Below are 24,255 nucleotides of genomic sequence, written 5' to 3' on the forward strand. Positions count from 1 at the left end.
CAGTGATGACAGCGCGGTGCGGGCCACATTGCAAGGCCTGGCGGGACGGATTTGGCCCGCGGGCCTTGTGTTTGACACATGTGAGCTAGATGAAGGAGGGAGGGGGCTGAGAAGGGTATACTTTTTTCTTTTAAAGGCATAACCTAGAAGTTGTATACATTACTTCTGTTCACATCCCATTGACCAGAACTTGCTATTAATAATATGCTTACACCTGTTGCAAGGGATACTAGGAAATCCAGGTGCTTAGAAGAAAATGGATATCTGGTACCTATAAGCAGTTTCTGCCCCTGGGAGATAGTGCAAATTACACAGAGACCTTGCCATAAAAGGTTTATAAAAAAAGAGGGAGAAACAGACTATAAACAAAAATCAAATGTATATACATATATGTAAAACGTGTTTCGTGTATGTATATGCAGTATAGAAATAGGGTGTACTTTTAGGTTATAGTATGCAGTGGGAGAAAATAAACTAAAATAGAATAAGAGACCCATTCGGCGTGGCTCAATGGTTGATCATCGACCTATGAACCAGGAGGTCACGGTTTGATTCCCAGTCAAGGCACATGCCCACGTTTCAGGCTGGATCCCCAGTGTGGGGTGTACAGGAGGGCCACTGGTAAATGATTCTCTTTCATTATTGATGTTTCTATATCTTTCTCCCTTGCCCTTCCCCTCTGAAATCAATAAAATACATTTTAAAAACTAAAATAGAATAAGGGAAAAAGAGAAAGGGCAATTTTTTGTTGTTTAGAGCCACTAAGATGCATATATACTCAAGCAAAATTAAAAGCAGGGTTGATTCCATAGGTTTCACATATGTTTGTAATTGTGAGGAGAGAAGACTGTTTTAGATAGGAAGATCAAGGAAAATGCTGAAGGATGAGATTTGTGCGGAAACCTGAGTGAAATGAAGGAACGTGGACCATATGAACGTCAGGTGGGACAGCAGATAGTTAGGCTGAAAGGAACTAGGATATATTTCTGGTACAGCCAAGGAAATTAGTATAGCTATAACTGAGTGACCCACTTAGGATGAATGATCTGATCTAGGCAAGGGAACATGTAGCTTGTAATTTCCATGAACACAGGAACTTCGTTTTATTTGTCATTGTATTCAATGCCTAGAAGAGCTTTTGGCACATAATTGGCCCTCAATAAATCTTTCTTATATAACTGAAAGGTATAATCTGGAGTATATGGTACAGAAAGAATCAGAACAATTTCCATAATAGTCCTTATTTTCATTATAAATGCATATTTGTTATCATTTAATTCACATGTACCTAGTCATAATTACTAAGAATACTTTGCTAATTTTAAAAGTCCTGCTAGTAATGGGGGGATGAGGACACATATGTAATACCTTAATCAACGAAGAAATTAAAAAATTAAAAAATAAAAGATTCATAATTGCCCCCCAAAAAAAGTCCTGCTAGTAAGTAAAACTATTTTAGCTAAAAATATAAAGAACCAATTCAGTAACAAAATATTTAAGATAAACTTTTTAAAAATAAACTTTATACAAAGCTTATATTTAGTTTTATTCAAAGTTGGCAAATATAGCAAACCAGTGTGGGGGGGAATAAAATAACTATTTCCATTAAAAAGTACTGTGCATATCTACAGTAATAAAAGAGAAACATGCAAATTGACCATACATCTGCTACACCCACAAGCCACACGCACAAGCCAATCAGGAGTGAGTATGCAAATTAATCCAACCAAGATGGCTGTGACCACAGAGCGAGCAGGAGGCTTGGGTTTCCCTGGCAATGGAGGAAGCCAAGCTTCCCACCCACCCTGGCCGGCCTTGGCCTCTACCTAAAGCTACAAAGTTTCAATTATAGTAGTTAAATAAATCCCAGATATCAGGGCCTCCACTTGGGTTGCCGGGCAGTGTGGCTGGCCTGCAAACCACTACAGGCCCCGCACCCAAGCCGCCCTATGCCACAAGGGAATCCCCACTGACCTGGAACACCCTTCAGAACAAACCAGCTGGCCCTCACCCATGCACCCATATTATTCTTTTATCTAATAAAAGAATAATATGCAAATTGACCGTCACTCCAACACACAAGATGGCTGCCCTCATATAGTCAAAGATGGCTGCCCCCATGTGGACACAAGATGGGTGCCACAAGATGGCCAGCAGGGGAGGACAGTTGGGAGGGACCAGGCCTGCAAGGGAGGGCAGTTAGGTGTGACCAGGCTGGCAGAGGAGGGAAGTTGGGGGTGACCGGGCCTGCAGGTGAGAGCAATTGGGGGGGACTAGGCTTGCAGGGGAGGGCAGATAGGGGCAATCAGGCTGGCAGGGGATCAGTTAGGCACCAATCAGGCTGGCAGGGGAGTGATTGGGTTAGGGTATGATCAAGCTGGTGGGCAGAAGTGGTTAGGAGCAGTCAGGAAGGCATGAAGGCAAGCAGTTGGGAGCCAGCAGTCCTGGATTGTGAGAGAGATGTTCAACTGCCCGTTTAGGCCTCGATCCTGCTGGGCAGTTGGACATCCCTCAAGGGGGTACCAGATTGGAGAGGGTGAAGACTGGGCTGAGGGACACAAATTTCATGCAATGGGCCTCTAGTTTTAATATTTTTTTTCCTTGACCTTATGTATACCTATTATATCTTTTCCTTTGTATTTAAAAAATATATATATTTTTATTGATTTCAGAGAGGAAGGGAGAGGGAGAGAAACATCAATGATGAGAATCACCAATCGTCTGCCTCCTACACAATCCCCCACTGGTGATCATGCCCACAGCCCCGGCATGTGTCCTTTTTTTTTTTTTTTTTTTTTTTTTTTTAATATATTTTATTGATATTTTACAGAGAGGAGGAAGGGAAAGAGATAGAAAGCTAGAAATGTCGATGACAGAGAAACATCGACCAGCTGCCTCTTGCACACCCCCTACTAGGGATGTGCCCGCAACCAATGTACATGCCCTTGACCGGAATCGAACCTGGGACCTTTCAGTCCACAGACCGACGCTCTACCGCTGAGCCAAACCGGTTTCGGCTGTGTCCTTGAATTGGACCCAGGACCCTTCAGTCCGCAGGCTGATGCTCTATCCACTGAGCCAAACCAGCCAGGGCTATTCTGTTTCTTTGTTGTTTTTTTTGTTTGTTTTTTCTTTACTGATCTGTCTGGGACTGGGAGAGATACTCTCACTGTTTCCCTTGTCACAGATAAGTCATATCACAAACGTCTCTATTTGATGTAGTCACACTTGTTCTTGGGTCTTCATATAATAAAATGGCTTTTGAGTGTTGATTCTAAACAGTCTAATAGATTCCAAGAGGGAAAGTTCATCATTTGTGTAAGACTCTTATATTCCCTCTAAACATTGTTGCTTTGCATAAAATTCATGTCTTCGGGCTTTTCCTTCCAGCAGTAAATTAGTGTCATATTGATTGATATAAGGTTTCTCTCCAATGTATGCTTCATGAAGGAAGGGATTTTGTGTTTTGGTAGCTGCTCTAATTCCAGCATCTATAGCTATACCTGAAACATGATAGGTACTTAGTAAGTTTATTTGTTGGATGAATGAATCTGAATTAAAGCATAAATGTGAATAAATGAATTTTTAAAAACAAAAGCAAATGACCATCATTTCTAAACTCGAGTTTTTTTTTTGTTTTTTTTCTTCTCTGTGTTGTATTTTTAGGCAGACTTATGTACATTTACCCTGTTATAGAAATGTGTATTAAATTTTTCCCTCGGTAGCGTTGAAAGTGCCACATTGCACTTCTGCGTGATCTCTGCTAATGGCACTTTGGAATTGTTTTAGTTAAGTCATTTTAGACATAACATTTATTATCACTGTGGATCCAGTTGTTGGGTATTGAGTTACCAGTTCTTTGAAGAAATCAATTTTGAGAAGGTATGGGGGGTAATACATTTCATAAAATTTTACAATGAAGCTCATGACTAAACTTTGAATAGCAAGAGTTTTAAGTATGCTATTAAAAATCTGTAATGAACAGTTAAATTGTCAGATAGTGAAAGAAAAGTGAGCTTGCCAAACAAGGATTTCAGTATAGATTTTGTCTTTATTCGATAATCTTAAACAAGTTACTGTTAAACATTGAAGGAAGAACCTGCCATTGTTCCACATCTGGGTGTTGCTGTTTACATTCCTTTGTTGAGTCTATATCTTCATAAGCTTTTTAGCAAGTATATGTTGAACACTTCTGTTTCATGGTCAAGACAGGATCAGAGGCCATGGATATTGACAACAGATTGGTCTTTTTTATTCTGTCTTTTTCCATGATTATATCTACTGCCTCGTCTTGATTTATAAGTAAAACCTAGACAACCTACAAAATTGTGTTTTGTAGTTTATCTAGGAATAATACAGAAAATATTGCTGTTATTTTTGGTGAAGAAAGTCAATTTTGTACAGTTTATTTCGACGTAAATAAAATGTGAATTTGTTTAAAAAAAATTTTTTCCCCCTCTCAAATACTTTTTCTTCAGTTAAGGTATATAAATATACATTTATCACTCATTTATCAAACCTATGTGCATGCTATAGGTAAGGAAGTAAGTTGAACACTATTACTTTATAGGAGTAAGGGATAAATAATAAAGAGGTGATATGCAAATTGACCATCACTCCAACACACAAGATGGCCAACCCATGTGGACACAAGACGGCCAGCAGGGGAGGGCAGTTGTGGGCGACCAGGCCAGCAGGAGAGAGCAGTTAGGGGTAACCAGGCTGGCAGGGAGGGCAGTTAGGGGTGACCTGGCTGGCAGGGGAGGGTAGTTAGGGGCAACCAGGCCTGCAGGGGAGGACAGTTGGGGGTGACCAGGACTGGAGGGGAGGGCATTTGGGGGCAGGGAAGGCAGTTAGGGGTGAACTGCATGCCTTGGGCTATGAACTGCATACCCTCGTCTTTGAACTGCCTTCACCTGCAGGCCTGATGGGATCGGGCCTAAATGGGCAGTGGGACATCCCTCAAGGGGTCCCAGATTGGAGAGGGTGCAGGCTGGGCTAGGAACACACCCCACCCCACCCTGAAATTTGTGCACCAGGCCTCTAGTATTTATATATTTTTAAATAAGTTTTTGACTAGTTATATGCAGCTTTCTGGCTCAAATCAGGGATTCCTTTTTGAACTTGAGTTTTCACATGTGGAATCAACATTAAATATCAGAAAATGATTTTTTTCTGGAGGATTCATATATAAAAAATAGGATAATAGTTATCTGTAAGACTGTAAACCTTCTTAAAGCAGAAGATAGTCTTACATTGTTCATTACCTCCAAAATGATGTATGTTTTTCAACTGTTATTAACCTGAGTTAATTGAAGATCTGTGCCAGTCTGGTATGGGAAATAATATTGTTCTAAGACAAAATTACTCAAAACTATGGCTTTCATTTCATTGTTCCTATACAAAGGTTTAAGGAAGCATTTGCTCGCTCATTTGCTTTTCTGCCAATCTTTGTATTCAGCAACTTTTTAGGTTTTTAAGGTGACAACGAACTATTAGGTAAAAAGTACACATTCATGATTAATATTTGTGCTATAAATTGGTGTTTTTTTTTCAAAATCATTCTGAAACATTCTTTGATTCTATAATCTCATTTTTTAAAATCTCCTAGGAAAACAAACCTAAGAGAAAAAACCCTTAGCAGCTTTTACAGAAATATTTAAGGTGATCCTATGAAATAGTACATGCCTAATAGGGGTTGAAAGAGATAATGTGATAGAATTTTGTGACTTGACCTTAAGTTTGTATAATTTTTTTTAGATGTTTAAATGTACAATAAAAGTCCAGCCATTATAACAATAACAGTTTATTTAAGTCTGAAAAATGCTTGAAAATGGACAGTATAATTATATGTATCTATACCAATTAATGTAAATTATTTTACATTATATATAATGTGAAATAGTTAATATATATATATTATACATATAATATATATATAAAATAATATATATACACACACACACACACACACACACACACACCAAAAACTCTAGATGTTATACTTGAGGGGAAAAACTTAGTAGTGTTTAAATGATAACAGTTTCTGAACTCTGAAACATATCAGTTACCAAGGAGAAATTATTTCTAACAGGTGTTCTGTAACTTTACTCTTATAGGCCAAAGAGTGTGGGCAGATGCAGAATAAGTGGCTGATGATAAACATTCAAAATGTACAAGACTTTGCATGCCAGTGCCTCAACCGTGATGTATGGAGCAATGATGCTGTGAAAAATATTATCCGGGAACATTTCATTTTCTGGCAGGTGAGAAGAATTAAGGTTTTAGTAGCATTTTATTTTTGTAGTATGGGATGTTGAGAAGGAGGAATTTAATAAACTGCAAAAATTTTAATAACTGAGTTAAATTATGATATATGTAAAGGTAAAACCACACATAATGGCTGAAATAGTAAGGACAAGTGAAAATTAGGGCAACAATGAAGAACTCTTGAGGGAAGGAAAGAAAGAACCAAGCTGCATAACTATATAATATTCATATCTCAGATGACCTAAAATATCTTGATAGAGTGTATAACCATACTTATACAGTTCTATATAATAAAACCCTAATATGCAAATCGACTTGTTGATATGAAGAGCACTGACCACCAGGGGCCAGAGGCTCAACGCATGAGCTGCCCCCTGGTGGTCAGTGTGCTCCCACAGGGGGAGCACTGCTTAGCTAGAAGCTGGGCTCATGGCTGGCGAGTTCAGCGGTAGTGGTGGGAGGTAAGGAGTGAGGGGTCCCAGACTGCGAGAGCCCCAGACTGCGAGAGCCCAGGATTGTGAGAGGGATGTCTGGCTGCTGGCTTAGGCCCGATCCCCCTGGAAGCAAGATATCCCTCAGGAGTCCCAGACTGAGAGAGGGTGCGGGCCCAGCTGAAGGACACCCTCCCCCACCCCCAGTGCACGAATCTCGTGCAACAGACCTCTAGTAGGAATATAATGTGAGCCACATATTTAATTAAAAATGCTCTAGTAGCCACATTTTAAAAGGTCAAAAGAAATAGGTGAAATTAATTTTAATGTTTTAAAATCAATATATCTATTATCAAACAGATATTAAAATCTTAATGAAATGTTTTGGTTTTTGAATGTGTATGTGTGAAGTCTCTTAAGATGTGGTGTGTATATTTTATACATACAGAACTGCTCAGTTCAGACCAGTCAGTCACATTTCAAGTACTTCAGTAGCACATTTTGTAGTGGTGGTTATAATTGACAGTGTGAATGTAGAAGGTCTTCAGTAATGGAAAAACATTTGGCTAAGGCTTGGATTTTTAGCTTGAGTTTTATACTTTTTATTTATATTTCTTAGACATGTCACTTAATCTTGCTGATTCTATTTTCTTTTTATGTAAATTACCAAGCTAAGGTTAGATAATTTTGTTCAAATTTTATATTTTTTATGAATAATTTAAAAATAAAAACATCTGAATGAACTTAATTTTTTCCTCTATAAGATATGCTATTAATGCTATTTATTTTTAAAAATATATATTTTATTGATTTTTTACAGAGAGGAAGGGAGAGGATAGAGATTTAGAAACATCGGTGAGAGAGAAACATCGATCAGCTGCCTCCTGCACAACCCCTTACGGGGATGTGCCCGCAACCAAGGTACATGCCCTTGACTGGAATCTAACCTGGGACCCTTGAGTCCCCAGGCCAACGCTCTATCCACTGAGCCAAACTGGTCAGGGTGCTCGCTGTTAATGTTATTTATTTATTAATTCATGTTTTACAGGTTCCCTAAATTCAATATTTTTTTGAATGGTAAATTTTTCTTCTACAACTATTTTTTAAAAATATGTTTGCATTGATTTTTTTCTTCTTAATAGCGAGAGTGGAAGGGAAAGGGATAGAGAGATAGAAACATTAATGAGAGAGAAGCATCATCATTCAGCTACCTCCTGCACACCCCCTACTGGGGATAGAGCCCACAATCTGGCCATGTGCCCTCTCCAGGAATAGAATCAGTGATCTGTTGGTTCTGGGTCAATGCTCAACCGCTGAGCCACACCAACTGGGCTCTTCCGCAACTATTGATTGAGCATCTCTCTGACTAGCACTATGCTAGCCATTCAAGTTTATTGTCTCAGTATGTAGTGATTTATTAAGATGTATATGATAGAGTTTGGAATAATATAGGTGGACAGATAATTTGATCAGAAAGAGCAATATCTCTTCTGAACTGGAAAGGGAGGAAAAATGGATTGATGTATAAGTTTTCACAGGGACGGAGGACAGGAAGTTGAGGTAGTTCTCACCAGATTGCTTTCATTTTTCGCTTTAATGTAGCAATGAATCTTAACATATACTAAAAGTGTATTTGGAGAATTAATTGTTGGTATATAACAAGGATACAGTTAATACTTTTTTAGAGGTTGACTTTTCTTTATATCAATGATTTAACAGGTTTATCATGACAGTGAGGAAGGTCAGAGATACATACAGTTTTATAAGCTAGGGGATTTCCCCTATGTTTCCATCTTGGATCCACGGACAGGTAATATTTATTTTATATCAGTTTACAACAATTGACCTATGACTTATTTTTCAGTTACTTTAATACTTGACTGGATTCAGTTTTGGAAATCTTTGTAATAATTTAGGTGAAGGGTTTTTATTCAGTTTCTTTAGAATTATTTAAACATCTATTGAAATATGTTAGGGAGTCTGTTTCTGACAATTTGGGGGATGATAGTATTTTATATTTTTGCAGCTCTGTACTTTCTAGAAATAACTTTTATCTTGTCATATTTTAAGGAATCCCCTTGGGTTTTCTATTATTAAAATATTAAGATTGCTCAGGTACTGGTTGTAATCCCAGTGAAGAAGTGGAGGGTAGAACTGATTTTATTATTAATGAATTAAGTTTTATCAAGATTTTGCTTTCTTTGAATCTCTTTCTAAATGCCAATAAATGATATTTGCAGATAAAGAAGTTGCCAGATGGCTGAGAATCTTAGGTTGGCTATAATCGATGAATTCTTTGGGTTATGAAAACACTATGTAATTTAAACTGGTGAAGGGTGGGTGAAAGGTTAACATGGTGGTACTTGGGCAGGCTAAATAGCCATTTCAGATAGTGGATAAAGAAAATTTGAATTTATTTAAGAAGTGAGATGGTGAAGGGATATCCAAAGGGAAGGACTGCATAGCACTGAGCCAAGGGGATATTGGGTTGATGTCTGTCCCCAAGAGCTGGAGTTTCATCTTTATATGCAGTCAATGGCTTTTGTCGTCAGTGGGTCTGGGAGGCTGAGTTGGTGGGCTTGGAATGTGGATTGCGATCAGGCATTTTTAGGACAGTTTTAATTCCTTATATAATCTCATTCATGGTGTCCAGCAAATATTCCTGATTTTTGACTCCTGTGGCGGGGAGCTTGGACAAGTTCTTGTTCTTTGTTCTCCTGTGGCCATTAAGGACTATATTGCCCTGAGTCCTAACAGTGGGAATATGCGTTCCTAAAATTTTAATTATGCAAATGCCAATAAAAATACTTAATGAGAATGTTGATATGTTGATTTTATTATATTTATATATCCCGGTTTTTATTTTTAGGTCAGAAGCTAGTAGAATGGCACCAGTTAGACGTATCTTCTTTCTTGGACCAAGTGACAGGATTTCTTGGTGAACATGGGCAACTGGATGGACTTTCTAACAGTCCCCCCAAAAAATGTGCCCGTTCAGTAAGTATGACTAAGAAGTGATGATGAGCAATTAAATGTAATTGTATATAGATGTCTTGTGTAAAATGTTTGAGGTTAAGATCTTAAAGATATTAATGTAAGTATTGGACAGCTATAATTTGTGGCTGTACAACATCTTGGATGCCCTTCTTATATTTTGATAATTTCCCACATTTGGATTCTGTCTTTTCAGTGAAATCATACGATTCATATTTTTAGTCTCCCTTGCAGTTATGTGACCTAAGACCTGGGTTTAGAAGTAAAAAATGTGAATATGTAGCAGTGAGGAGGGGAACTGATTTAGCAAGCCCCAGTGATAGAGGGAGGAATCCATTTCTTTCAAGGGCAGCATTGCCAGGTCTAAGCAGCAGTTAAAAAAAAATTTTTTTTTTTGCTAGAAAACTCTCATGGTAGGTGGTCATTATTACTGGCTATATGTGTAGTTGAGTTTAATTTTATCTTATTCTATGTGGGTACTTTTAAAAATTTTAATATGGAAATAAGGAATTAATTGAGATCACTTCTTTTTCTAATATAGGCAGTTAGTTATATGCTTTCTCTGTAAGTGCTTTAGCTCCATACCACAAGTTTTTTCTAGCTACAAGGGGAACTGGTAAATAGACATTGTTAGCTTGATAGGTTTTCTTTTATGCACATTATTAGGGACCCTTGAGTCGCAGGCTGACGCTCTATCCACTGAGCCAAACCAGTTAGGGCAGAGATTTTATATATTTTTAATTTATTGAATTTATTGGGGTGATATTGGTTAATAAAGTTAGGTTTCAGGAATACAGTTCTATTAATACTGTGTGTTTACCACTCGAAGTCAAGTCTCCTTCCATCACCCTTTATCCTTCCTATACCTTCTACCTTCCCCCACCTCCCTTTCCCTCTGGTAATCACCTTACTGTTGTTGGTGTCTATGAGATTTTCAGGTGTGTGTTGTTTTTTTTTCTTTTCTTAATTCCTTCACCGTTTTCATCCAGTTCCATGACTCAGTCTCCTCCTCTCTGACAGTGTTCAGCCTGTTCTCTATAGACAAAGGCTCTTTTTAAAAAACAATCACAAGCCCTGGCCGATTTGATTCAGTGGATAGAGCATCAGCCTGTGGACTGAAGGATTCCAGTCAAGGCACATGCCCAGGTTGTGGGCTCGATCCCCAGTAGGGGGTGTACAATAGGCAGCCGATCAATGATTCTCTCTCATTATTGATGTTTCTATCACTCTCTCCCTTCCTCTCTGAAATAAATAAAAATATATTTTTAAAAATCACAATACCATTAACACACACTTTAAAAATCAATTAATTTTGACATCATGAGATATCCAGTATTTAACTTTCAGTTATCTTACAGATTTTATATTTTTATAGCTTTGTTTGAGTTAGAATCTAAATAATTTCTACCCAAATATGCTTTTTTGGTTTTTTTTTTTTTTTTTTTTTAAATATATATTTTATTGATTTTGTACAGAGAGGAAGAGAGAGAGAATCAGAAACATTGATGAGAGAGAGTCATCGATCAGCCGCCTCCTGCACACCCCCTACTGGGGATATGCCCGCAACCAAGGTACATGCCCTTGACCGGAATTGAACCCGGGTCCCCTCAGTCCCCAAGCAACGCTCTATCCATTGAGCCAAACCGGTCTCGGCGCTTTTTTGTTTGTTTGATTAATTTTTGTTTTATTATTTAAAATTTTTAAATATATTTAAAAAATTTTAAAGTTATAGTTCACATACATTGTTAGTTTCAGGTATACAATATACTGATTCAACATTTATATACCTTATAAAATGATCACCACAATAAGTCTAACTGTCACCATACAAAGTTATTATAATATTATTGACTATATGCTCTATGCTGTATATTACATAGCTATGACTTAGTTTAAAACTGGAAATTTGTACTTTTTAATCTTCTCTCTTTTTACTCATCCTCTCACCCAATTCCCCTTTAGCAAACATCAGTTTGTTCTCTGTATTTATGAGTTTGTTTTGCTTACTTTTATTTGTGTTTTAGATTCCACATTAAAGTGAAATCATATGCTGTTTGTCTTTGACTTATTTCATTTAGCATAATACTGTCTAAGCTCATCACAAATGACAAGATTTTACTATTTTTTATTGCTGAGTAATATTCCATTGAGTGTATGTACCACATTATTTTCATCCATTCATTCTATTGATGGATACCAGGTTGCTTCCATATCTTGGTATTGTGAACAATGCTGAAGTTGGTGGGGTTTGGTTATCATTGTATATGTTGCATAGATCTTTTCTAAATAGTGTTTTCTTTTTTTTTCTTCTTTTTTTTAAATATATTTTTATTGATTTTTTACAGAGAAGAAGGGAGAGAGATAGAGAGCTAGAAATGTCGATGAGAGAGAAGCACCGACCAGCTGCCTCTTGCACACCCCCCACCGGGGATGTGCCCGCAACCAACGTACATGCCCCTGACCGGAATCGAACCTGGGACCCCTCAGTCCACAGACCGACGCTCTACCACTGAGCCAAACCGGTTTCAGCTAAATAGTGTTTTCTATTTTTGTTGGTGAACACCCACAAGTGGAATTGCTGGTAGTTCTATTTTTAATTTTTTTGAGAAATCACCAGACTGTTTTGTATTAGTTGCACTAATTTATAATCCTACCAACAATGCAGGAGAGAGTTTTCTCTACATCCTCACCAACACTTGTTCTTTATTATTGTCTTTTTTATAATAGCATTCTTATAGTTGTAATAATCTTTGTGGTTTTGATTTACATTTCCCTAATGATTTAGTCTGTTGGCCATCTGTATTTCTTCTTTGGAGAGATGTCTGTCTGTTCAGGTCCTCTGCTCATTTTTTATTGGATTATTTGTTTTTGATGTTGAGTTGTATGAGTTACTTATATATTTTGGATATTAACCCCTTATCAGATATATCAGGTCTCATATTTAAGTTTTTCATCTATTTTGAATTTATTCTTGTATATGGTATAAGAAAGTGGTCTGATTTCATTTTCTTGCATATGGATATCCAGTATTCCCAGTATCATTTATTGAAGGGACTAACTTTTCCCCCTTGTATATTCTTGTCTCCTTTGTTGTAGATTAATTGACCATATAAGCATGGGTTTATTTCTGGGCTCTCTGTGCAGCTCCCTTGTTCTGTGTGTCTGTTTTTATGCCAGCATCATACTGTTTAAATACTATAGCTTTGGAAAACAGTTTGAAATCAGGGAGTATGACACCATAAGTTTATTTCTTCTTTGTCAAAATTCCTTTGGCAAGCAACCCAAATTTTGTGACTGAATAAGTTTAGTGAAATCTGTGGCATTATAACTTTACCAAAAGGAAAACTACTAAGTTTGTATTTCTCATCATCACAATGAAAATCTTATTGTGCCGAAACCAGTTTGGCTCAGTGGTAGAGCGTCGGTCTGCGGACTGAAAGGTCCCGGGTTCGATTCCGGTCAAGGGCATGTACGTTGGTTGCGGGCACTTCCCTGGTAGGGGATGTGCAAGAGGCAGCTGGTCGATGTTTCTATGTTTCTAGCTCTCTATCCCTCTCTCTTCCTCTCTATAAAAAATCAATAAAAATATATTAAAAAAAAGAAAAAGAAAATCTTATTGTAATTAAGCTTGGGAAAATATAGTCGTTTTTCCCAATTTATTGTATGGTATTTTGTTTTGAATGTTAGTGATCTGTTAGTTTTTGTTTTTTTTGGTTTTTTTTTTGCAAAACGATAGTTACTGAGCTATTTATTGATATTCTATGTGGCAAAACAATGCTAATTGAAGAATATAATGGTGAGCAAGGTAGACATGCTTCTTTATATAATCATGTTAAAGACTACCGTATTTTTCGGACCATAAGACGCACCTTTTCCCCCCCAGAAGTGGGGGGGGAAAAGTCCCTGCGTCTTATGGTCCAAATATAGCCTACACATATACTTTTAAAAAAAAGTTTTTTTACTTGCCCGGCTCTGTGTGGTCTCTGTGTGCTTGCCCGGCTCTAAAATGGTTCTAAATGCTGCTGTTTACTTTACAGGGTTGATTACATGTGTTTATGACTGTGATGTTGGGTTTTAATGCACATAAAATATTTTAGGACACTATTTGTTTCAGAATCTTTTTTTCTTCATTTCCCTTCTCTAAAAACTGGTGCGTCTTATGGTCCGGTGCGTCTTATGGTCCGAAAAATACGGTAATATTTTTGCTTTATATATAAAAACCTTAATTCTTGCCTCTTTTGGGCAGTCAGTATTCTGTTTTCTTAGTTTTATTCATTTTGATGTAGAAAACTTCCCTATGCTTGCAGCATCATTATACCAGGTGGTATGACAGTTTTTATTTTTATTTTTAAACTATTCATCCCAAGTTGGCTGTGTAGGACAAAGTATTGCCTTCAACTAGGTGAAAATTTAGTAGAAGAGATATATTTAGTAGAAAATAATAATGGCAAACTATCATATTTCTTGTGCCTTGTCTGGCTTGACTATTTTTTGGTTTAACTGTTTTCTTTCTTTTGCACCCGTGTTTTATGACTGAATCTTGCAGGAGAGCCTTATAGATGCAAGTGAAGACAGCCAGCTAGAAGCTGCCATCAGAGCCTCCTTGCAAGAAACACATTTTGATTCATCACAGACAAAACAGGATAGCCGCTCGGATGAAGAATCTGAATCTGAACTTTTTTCTGGCAGTGAGGAATTTATATCCGTTTGTGGCTCTGATGAAGAAGATGATATAGAGAATCTTGCCAAGTCCAGAAAGTCTCCCCATAAAGATTTGGGGCATAGAAAAGAGGAAAACAGAAGGCTGCTAACTGAGCCCCCACCCAGAACTGAGCCTGGAACAACCACAAACCACCAAGCATTGTCAGTCATGGATTCAGAAATATTAGAGATGTCACCTGAGAAATCAGATGGAATAGTGGAGGGCATAGATATAAATGGTGAGCTATGTTCTAGACTTACTTTACTGAAACTTGAATATTACTGAATTTGTTTAAATTTGTCTTCCATCTTAAACTCCCGTATATATATATATATACATTTATATATATTTTAACCCCAGGACCAAAAGCACAGCTGATGTTGCGGTATCCAGATGGAAAAAGGGAACAAATCACTCTTCCAGAGCAAGCTAAATTGCTTGTAAGTATATCTAATTTAAGCACTGGCTTAAAGGAGAGAAACTAATTAATTGGTATAATTGGCTTGTTCTTTGAAATAAGTGTTAGTATTCAGTCTGACCTCTAAGGAAATTTAACAGGTTACTCTGATTTCTAATTAGTATATTAGGTCTAGTAATAATTAATGTCGTTTTCTAATACTTTTTTAAATAGAATTTATTTAAACAATACAACAAAATTTAATCAACAATATAGTTGCCGTTGTTTTCTACTACTTGTGCCCAACGCTCAGGAAGCATTTTAATCCCTCTGTTGTAAAATTCTTGTGATTTTGATGCAAAAAATTCGGTCAATGCATTTTTGAGGCATTCTTCATTATTAAATTTTTTTCCAAGAAGAAAGTTTTGCAAAGAACGAAACAAATGGTAATCGGAAGGGGCAATATCAGGAGAATATGCAGGTTGAAGGAGAACTTCCCATTCCAACTGGCGCAGTTTTTCAGCAGTGATTCTTGCAGTATGCGGTCGTGCGTTATCATGGTGAAGAATTACGCCCTTCCGATTAATCAGCGTGGGTTCTTTTTCTCTTAAAGCTTGGGCTAACCTTTCCAATTGGGCACTATACACTGCACTTGTAATGGTTTGGTTAGATGGTAAAAGTTCGTAATGAAGAATTCCTTTAAAATTCCACCAAACACACAACATCACTTTTTTCGCATGCAAGTCAGGTTTTGGCGTGGGCTGCGGAGCCTCATTTTTGTCCAACCATTGAGGCCGCCTTTTCAAATTAACATACAGCACCCATTCTTCATCTCCGGTAACAATTTGCTCTAAAAATGGCAAATGGTTTTGACGAGAGAGGAGCGAACTGCAAATTGTGACTCTTTGATTACGGTTGTTGTCGGTCAACTCATGAGGAACCCATTTTCCAAACTTTTGGACTTTGCCAAGTGCACGCAATTGATTGGAAATTGTTTTTTGTGAACAATTTAAAGTTGTCACAAGCTCTTGTTGGGTAATTTGAGGATTTTGCACCAAAAGAGCTTGAAGAGCTTCTTGATCAAAATTGGACACACGACCTCGACCACTCTTGTCATCTAACGAAAAATTTCCCTCGCGAAATTTCTCAAACCAACGCTGGCATTTTCTGGCGCTAACTGCATCTTGACCAAGAGCACTACAGATGTTTTTTGCAGCCTCACTTGCTTTTCTTCCTAATTGGAACTCGTAAAGCATGCAGTGCCGAATATGCTCTTCATCCGCCATCTTCTTAGCCCTAGTTTTGCAAGAAAAACCAAACCAAACACAAACTTTTTCAAGCAAAACTTGTTAATTGCACTTCACACGTTCTGTAGATACCACGTGTTTGAAGGTTATGTCAATACAAGTCAACGCCAAGCAAGATTTTAAACGAATGTTCCTTCCTGAGTTATCTTAGACAAGTCACATAGGGTCTGTTCCAGACAAGGCTGTTCTATTCCATGGCTGCATTTCATTTTCCAACTGGAAATTATTCCCAGAAAAGAGGAGTGAAGACTACTGGGGCTTCTGGCTTTCTTATAGCTAGACATACAAAATAGTTAAGAACCAGGGCAATCTTTTTTTGTGTTTCTGTGCTGGGGCCTGTTCAGAGGCTCCACTGTAATTCTCTGCTTCATACCATTGTTCTCTCTATATATTGGTGGCTTTTGTTTACCTCTGAGTGCGTACATGGTCCACGAAATCATGATGCTGAGGGGCTTTTCCTCTAAAGTTCATAGCTGATGGACCTTTCCTCTGTCGTTTTTAACTCCTGGAAAAGAGAATGAATCTGATTAGCTTTTTTAGTCCCTTCCATCTTTTTATCGGATACCTGTGAATGAATCCCCTTTGGGTCAGGTATTTTTACCTGTCTGTTTTCTGTGGCGAGAGAGTGTGTGTGATCTTGAAGACTGTGTGACTGGAATGCCAGTCGGATCTGGCTGCTGGTGCTGATACCCAGACTGTTTCCCAGGTCTCATATTTGGAAGGGAATGTGAGATGAGACAGTAGATGGAGCACTTTTTTGAGAAGTTTGGTTGTGAAGCTAGAGAGAGGTATGCAGTAATCACAGTAAGGGGAATGATTGAAGGAGAGACTGCATGTTTAGAGTATGATGGGAAGCATCTGTAGAGAGGGAGATGTAGACAATACCTATTAAAGCAGGGATGCTCGGTAGAGGCATGGTTTCTGAGAAGGCAAGAAGAGATTTAGTACATAGGTGACAAGATTGGCTGTAGGTAGAATGAAAGACATATCTTTGCCGATAAAAAAAATGGAAGGGAAAATAATCAAATGTTTAAAACCAAGGACAGTAATTTTATAAATAGTGAGTTTGTTATTGAGGAAATAGTGATAACCCTGTATAGTTCAGTACATCACTTAATGTACATTTATTATCTCCCCATCCAAAGTGTTATATTGGCCCTTAAACTTCATATTTTATCTAATGTGACAATACTGAATGTTAGCCTGGCCAATGTGGTTCAGTGGTTGAGCATCAACTCATGAACCAGGAGGTCAGGGTTGGATTTCCAGTCAGAGCACATGCCTGGGTTGCAGGCTCAATCCCCAACAGGGGACATGCAGGAGGTAGCCAATCAATGTTGATGTTTCCCTCTCATCGATGTTTCTGTTTCTCTCCTCTTCCTCTCTCTCAAATCAATAAAACATATTTTTTAAAAAGAATGTTATATTGCTTGGCTGGTTTGGCTCAGTGGTTGAGTGTTGACCCAAATACGAAGAGGTTGCCAGTTTGATTCCTGGTCAGGGCAGGTGCCTAAGTTTTGGGCTTGTTTGATCCCAGGTTGGGAACCTGTAGGAGGCAGCCAACCGATGTTTCTCTCATCAATATTTCTTTTTTTTGGTGCCATCTTTTTTTCTTTCTTTTTTTTAAAATATATTTTATTGATTTTTGTACAGAGTGGAAGGGAGAGAGAGAGTTCGAAACATCAATGAGAGAGAGTCACTGATCAGCCGCCTCTTGCACACCCCCTACCGGGGATATGCCCACAACCAAGGCACATGCCCTTGACCGGAACCGAACCCGGGGCCCTTCAGTCCCCAAGCCGATGCTCTATCCATTGAGCCAAACCGGTCCCGGCTCTCTCATCAATATTTCTATCTCTGTCTCCCTGTCTCTCTAAAACCAATGAAAACATATATAAAAATTATTTTTTAAAATTATTATAATATATATTTAATTCTTTAATATGCTTTTTCTATTTCCATCTAATAGTCTTGTCTTTCTTTTGTTTTTCATAGGCTTTGGTGAAGCATGTCCAGTCTAAAGGATATCCAAATGAACGTTTTGAACTTCTCACCAACTTCCCTCGAAGAAAACTCTCTCATCTGGACTATGACATAACATTACAAGAGGCAGGCCTTTGTCCTCAAGAGACTGTCTTTGTACAGGAAAGAAATTAACATCATGGCCTGACCTCTCTCAGCTTACCCCTTTTTTCCCTTTTCCTGTGAGATACCATGTCACTGAGTGTGCATTTTGGTTCGTAGGACCATAGAGCCAAAGTTGGGCAAGCGAGTCACCTGCCTTCTCTTTTATTCCTTGCTCTCTCCTATAAATCTTTTTCACTTCCTACCCTCTTTTTTTCCCCCTCCTCTCCTATTTTCATCTTTTTCCTACTTTTCTTTCTTTCTTACCTAATCAGGTGACCAAATGGAAGTATAAGGATAACACCTCCTAGTACTGGCAGCAGGAAATGTGTGTTCCAATAAGTGGTCTTTTGGCATGGCACTTTTTCGGGATCAAATGATAATGTTACTACTCCTCAGACTCCTTTGGTAAAGGAATGGCTAGATTCAGAATAAGAACAACCTCCCTTTTTTGTAAGCCCTGTTTTTAGTAGGGGAAAAAAAATTCTCTAACATGTTTTGTTGTCCATGTAAGAAATATCACAACAGAATATCTAGGCTTTTATTTACATCGAAAAAGTATCTCTTATAATTATTATTCATCTCATTTAAAAATCATTTTGAAGGATTCCCATCCTCCCAAGCTAGAATTATTTCCATGAAATGTGTTATTGGCAAAATGAGTGTTAAATGTTGGGCGAGTAGCATGGGTTGGCATTCAATAACCTAGCCTGAGACAACTTTCTTAGTTACTACTCTGTAAACTATATTGATCCTGCTAGTCTCAGAGTGGACCTTTAGTGAGCATATTGTGGTGACTGGGATAAGAAGGTGCTTGCTGTTTTTGCCAGTATGGCATATTAATTCCTTTGGCCCTCCCATTGTCTGGGTCTACAGGTGATCTATAGGAAGGCAGCTATTCAATAATCATGCAGTACAGTGGCTTGTAGTTTAACCACTATGGTTATTGATTGTCCTATGAGCTTTAGGCATACTTATGTATATCCTGGGGGGAAAAAGAAAAAGATGCAGCTGAGAGTAGCTAACTATGTTCCTTTGGTTGGAATTAGTGATTCATTTATTACCCCTGGTTGAACAGTCTCTAAAAGGCTCTGGTGACTAAATGAGCTTAAATCCTCATGCTTTTTCTTGCTAAAGGTCTCAAAATTGAAAGTCTAAGGGAAAAACCTTTAAATTAAATCCATAAGACAACATTTAGTAAGGGAGGTGCTAGTAGTCTTCAAATGTCGTGGAGGTTTTTCTGCCTACAAAAGCCACATTCAAATTGTAGTTGGTGAAAGCTTTTCTCAGTTTTGTTTAGATTAGCCATCTTGAATCTCCATAGCACTACTCAACTTACCAGCTTCATTATATGCTTAGTTCTTATTTTGAGCTTTAGTCTTCTGATGAGGTAGTGGTGATTCTGGTGGCAAAATGAGAACTTTAACTTGCTATAAAACCATAATATAAAATGGGGATTTATATTGATTGATCCTTCTACTTGAGGAACATAAATTGCTCTTGCTCAGAGACCTTTAAGTTCCCATCTATTTTAAGATCATTCACTTGGTGACTAGGGGATTTTAAACATGCTTATGTGTTGCTAGTACTTAATTAGAGAATATGATTTCTAATGGTTGAATTTTGAGGGACCCACCCTAAAGAACAAGTAATGTTTCTCCTCAAAAATAATCATGGAAAATTCTGTTTATTCTTCAGTGAGTCCTTTTGGATTAATGTTCTTACATTTTTTCTAAGTGTGTGTAAGTGCTTATGTATAAGTATATAATTGTATAAATATTTATAAATATATTTATATAATTACAATTTCATTTATATCTTGAGTCAAAGTTCTCTCTTTAGATTGGTGACTGAGTAATACCACTTTGATGTTTTTTCATAGGCTCTTGAGGCTAACTAGCAGCTTCTGAATTATTGAGGAATCATGGTTTTCATGTTAATTCCTTAATTGTATCTGAATTTGGATAATAGACTTACTATCTAAGGAATAGAGCTGTATACCATCGAAGATGCATTAGAGGGTAAAAAGACTGTTGGTAGTAGGCAAGGTCAAGAATCTAAAAATTCAGGGAGGTACAGGGTAAGAAGTGAGGGTACGCCCAGTTTGGGTGCCATGGCACCTGTCTCCACTCAGCCAAGTCACAGCTAAAGCCCAAATCTGTCAAAAATGTGAAGTCAAGAGCTTTCCCTGTAGGACTTTATTTTATTCTTTTACCTATTAGCTTCTCTTTATAAAACATATCTAGGGAACCTGAGACAACATGTCCATTAATGATAGAATGTAGTTCTTTTTGATAAGCTCAGCCCTAGCATATCCATGCATGAGAAACCAAAGTGACTTTTTCAACTGTGAAATGACCAAGTATATATATATATAAAGGATTTAAGTAAGCATATTAAAGAGATGGGGCATGAGATACTGACTCAACTTAGAGACAGCTGGTGTTTAGAATATACAATCTAAAGGATTTTATTTTATTTTATTTTGAGGCAGGAATGTAATTTTCCTGGGCTTGAAATAAAGGCCAGTGGGATGGAGGAATTATAGATTGTACATGGGAAGAGTGAATAAGGAATGTTGCTTTACTCAAGAACTTAATCCACTTCCTCTAATTTGTCTTATTTTCTCTATAAATTCCTTTGCTTTTTGGAGAAGTTTTATTGAATAGATTAAATGAGGTTAGTAAAATAATTAAAAATTAGCTTAAAATAGTAATTCCTTGTAGGTATTGGAAACAGCTTGAAAGAGATAAAAGGTACAGAGAAAAAGAACAAGGTAGATTTTGAGAGTAAATGTGACAAATACAGGGAGATAAAATGAAAACTAGTGGGGGGGTTGTTGGGGGAGTGACAAGAAACCTCTTTTGAAATTGATTTAGGAAGAAACCAGAGAAGAGAAAGAAGAGCCAAATGAGGGAAGACATGCAACTAATTTTGAGTAATTAGCATGTAGTAGGTACCTTCTACACATTTTCTCTTAATCTTTATAAGAACGCCATAAAATGCACATTTCCCCCCATTTTATGTATAAGAAATAAAATTGAAGTTCAGAGAACTTGTTGGGGATGTCACAACCAGTAAGTGGCAAAATCAAAATTGGTATCCAGAGTCCATGCTCTTTCACTCCCATGTTGCTGTCTCCTCCAACAGGGGCATCAGCCCCGAAAGTTATCTTCCTTTTGTTTGGCTCTGTAAAGTGTCATTTGGTTATGTTTCCTTAAAGCTGGTGGGATTTCTGCTATGCCTATAAATTCCCATTTACACCATTATTTTGAGGGACTGATAAAAATGTGAAAGGAAAATAATTATGTGGCATTATTTGCTAAGAATAAACAGAAAGGTAAAAAAGGATTTTATCTCTTTTAAACTTTTCAGAAAAGACCTAATTATCTTTTCTGCATCCCACCTATACCAGATTATTAAATCTTTTTATGTATATCTTTTAAAATATTCTGTAAAATTCTTCTTCCTTGACTGTGTAAGCCAGTAATTTATTGAGTTCTTAATCAAAGTTGGAAACATCTTGAAATCTAAGATGTAGTTCCTGCCTGTTTTACCCAGTTGGAGAGACACACTACACATGAGATAACTGGAGAACTGTAAATGCTCACATTTCTGGGGCTGAACTATAATTACAATAGACGCTTAGAAAGGGGAATGAATACGCTTTAGTTAGGACAGTCTTCACAAAAATGTAAAACTGAAAAGTGGCAAATACTGTAGCTCAAATTTTCTTTTGACTCACCTGTATTCTTTAGTTGCAACTTTTGTAACTACTTAGGCGTGATGTTTGTCAGTAAGGCATATCAAATTCACTAAAAGGAAAAGATTACTGATTCCCAGGACTAAAATTTTAGCTAAGAGGGATCTCACTTGAACACTTAAGAAAATACTAGATATGCAGAAGGGGCACTGTATGTAGGCATAAGTGCACTTGGGTAATTGCTCTGCTACTACTTCACAGCATATTGGACTAGATCAAGAGCTCTCAGTCTGTTCAAGTGAAAGAACTTGTGATTTTAAAATTTGGCAGAGGTGCAGAACTGTGGAGTTAAGTATTAATACCATTTATTTCATTGATGGAGAAAATGTAAATGTGCATATGGAATTGCAGACTCTTGCAGAAACTCTTAGGAACCCACAGATTGTAGAACACTGAATTAGATTATCTCTGAAGTGAAACTTTCCACTCCAAAAGTTTATGCTTCTAGTCTCTCCTCTTTATTATATATTATCCATAGGTTAATTAAAAGTATACTTGCTAATCAGTTCATTCGCTTTTTTTCTGTGTCCAGGTTTCATTTGCCTAATAACTAACCTCTCTTGACTGAAATCTCCAAAAAGGAGTGTATAATGGTTATAGATCTAGTAATGACCTTTAAAACACAATTCATTAATTTAAAAAACTTTAATGCAGTATTCTTGTACATTGTTGAGTCTGACTAAAATGTAATTAATGAGAACCAAATATTTCACTGACACCAGAGTTAAATTTTATTTTACCTGTGTGCTTAAATTTTACCACTGAGCAATTGTTAGGAAATCGATTTGTGTAAGTTGTAAAATTTACTTACTTGGCAGAAACAACTTTTTCAAATTCAGATAGGCTGACTTTTAAAAATATTTCTTATCCCACACAGTATATCTCCATTGTGTCATTCTCTCTTTCTTGCCCTCTTTCATTTAACTACTTAATAGTAAATATAGGATGCAGATTAATGAGTAAGTAATTTGTTAAAAAGTAAAAGAGAGTGGGAAGAATCAACCCTTTAATGAACATGGCGGTTTTCAAAAAATAAGTGCCTTGATGAAAAGGCTACTTAAAGACATCTGTGTACTGTGACTATTCAACTTCACTGATTTTCCTTGCTTAGCACTTCAGTTATTGTCATGAAACTTGATTGCACTGTACACATTTTAGAATAGTGGCAAGAATATTCTTTAGTCCTGAAAGTAACCAGCAGAGAATATCAAGCCAATATGTTGATTTCTCCTGTTATGAGAAATTTGATATTTTAATGATGGTTATTTTGATCTTTGACTCTTCTGTATGTCAGTCCTGCTAGAGAGGCCACTTAGAATCAAGAGTATTTTTCATAGAGATTATGATGACCTTGGTGGTTTTCCTGTTGAAGTGAACTTGTGGTTAAAGTTACTGGATATAATGATATGGAACCCTTAATTAGAAACTCTTTTAATCCTTTTATACTTTTTCATTCTCTGTTCCTAATTTTTCGACATCCATTCTCTGAAAATTAGTCATGATTTTAATAAAATTGGCTATGTTTAAGAAATTCACTTCTCTTTTAATGGTAACATCTTAACTATTTTATAAATATACAAAGGAAGATTTTGAGGCAAACATCATTTTTATAGCTCATTTTCTATCTACTTAAGAATGCTTTTATCCCAAATATAGAATGGCCAGCTCCATGACATCCCTCTCCCCTTTTTGGCCTGCAGAATGCTCTTGTATTATTGCATAGGACCTCAGTCATTCTCATCATTTTTTGGTACAGACCTTTCTCTGACACATGATCTGAAAGTAGAGTTGGGTAATGCAATGCGAACTACATTAATAAAACAATTTAGCATTTCTGTATTTAAAAAAAATAACCACATTTACTTATAGAGTTAGAGATACAAATACTAATGATATTATTTTGTCTAAGCACAGTCACATATTAATCTGTTAATATGGGAAGTTGCCTTGTACTTAATTTTGTTACAACAGATAGCAAGATTTGTTGCTTAATGGTATTTCCTCTATAAAGATCAATGCCCTAAGATTTATATTCCTTATAAGGTCATTTGGGTTTTCAAATAAGAATAAGTCAAGCTAAGCTAGATTGAACATAAAACTTTTATCTCCATTAAAATAACTTATTCTAAATGAGCCTACCATGAATCATTTATTTTATTAGGTGTGGTAAATAAAATGGGAAACATTTCAAATTATTAGATAAATTCTGACCTGGAATTGAATTCTCTCTTCCTTAAAATCTCTTTTACTTGTTTTTTTCATGGCTT

At 36.9% G+C, this 24,255-nt stretch overlaps 1 protein-coding gene across 2 annotated transcripts in view; it reads left to right on the forward strand.

The window, feature by feature from the left end:
- The window catches only part of UBXN7 (UBX domain protein 7), a 61,859-nt gene extending 40,800 nt beyond the window's left edge, over positions 1-21,059 (forward strand). Inside the window, exons 6-11 of one of the 2 annotated variants that reach the window (XM_036447912.2) lie at positions 6,120-6,266; positions 8,421-8,511; positions 9,571-9,698; positions 14,242-14,635; positions 14,758-14,837; positions 18,097-21,059. In XM_036447912.2, coding sequence (XP_036303805.1) covers positions 6,120-6,266; positions 8,421-8,511; positions 9,571-9,698; positions 14,242-14,635; positions 14,758-14,837; positions 18,097-18,258 — 1,002 coding nt within the window. In that variant the 3' untranslated portion in view covers positions 18,259-21,059. The remainder of the gene's footprint in view (positions 1-6,119; positions 6,267-8,420; positions 8,512-9,570; positions 9,699-14,241; positions 14,636-14,757; positions 14,838-18,096) is intronic. The other variant, XM_036447913.2, reaches the window with a different exon arrangement.
- The last annotated feature ends 3,196 nt before the right edge of the window (positions 21,060-24,255 follow it).

Source organism: Pipistrellus kuhlii, unplaced genomic scaffold, assembly GCF_014108245.1.
Source record: "Pipistrellus kuhlii isolate mPipKuh1 unplaced genomic scaffold, mPipKuh1.p scaffold_m20_p_2, whole genome shotgun sequence".
Taxonomy (NCBI): Eukaryota; Metazoa; Chordata; class Mammalia; order Chiroptera; family Vespertilionidae; genus Pipistrellus; species Pipistrellus kuhlii.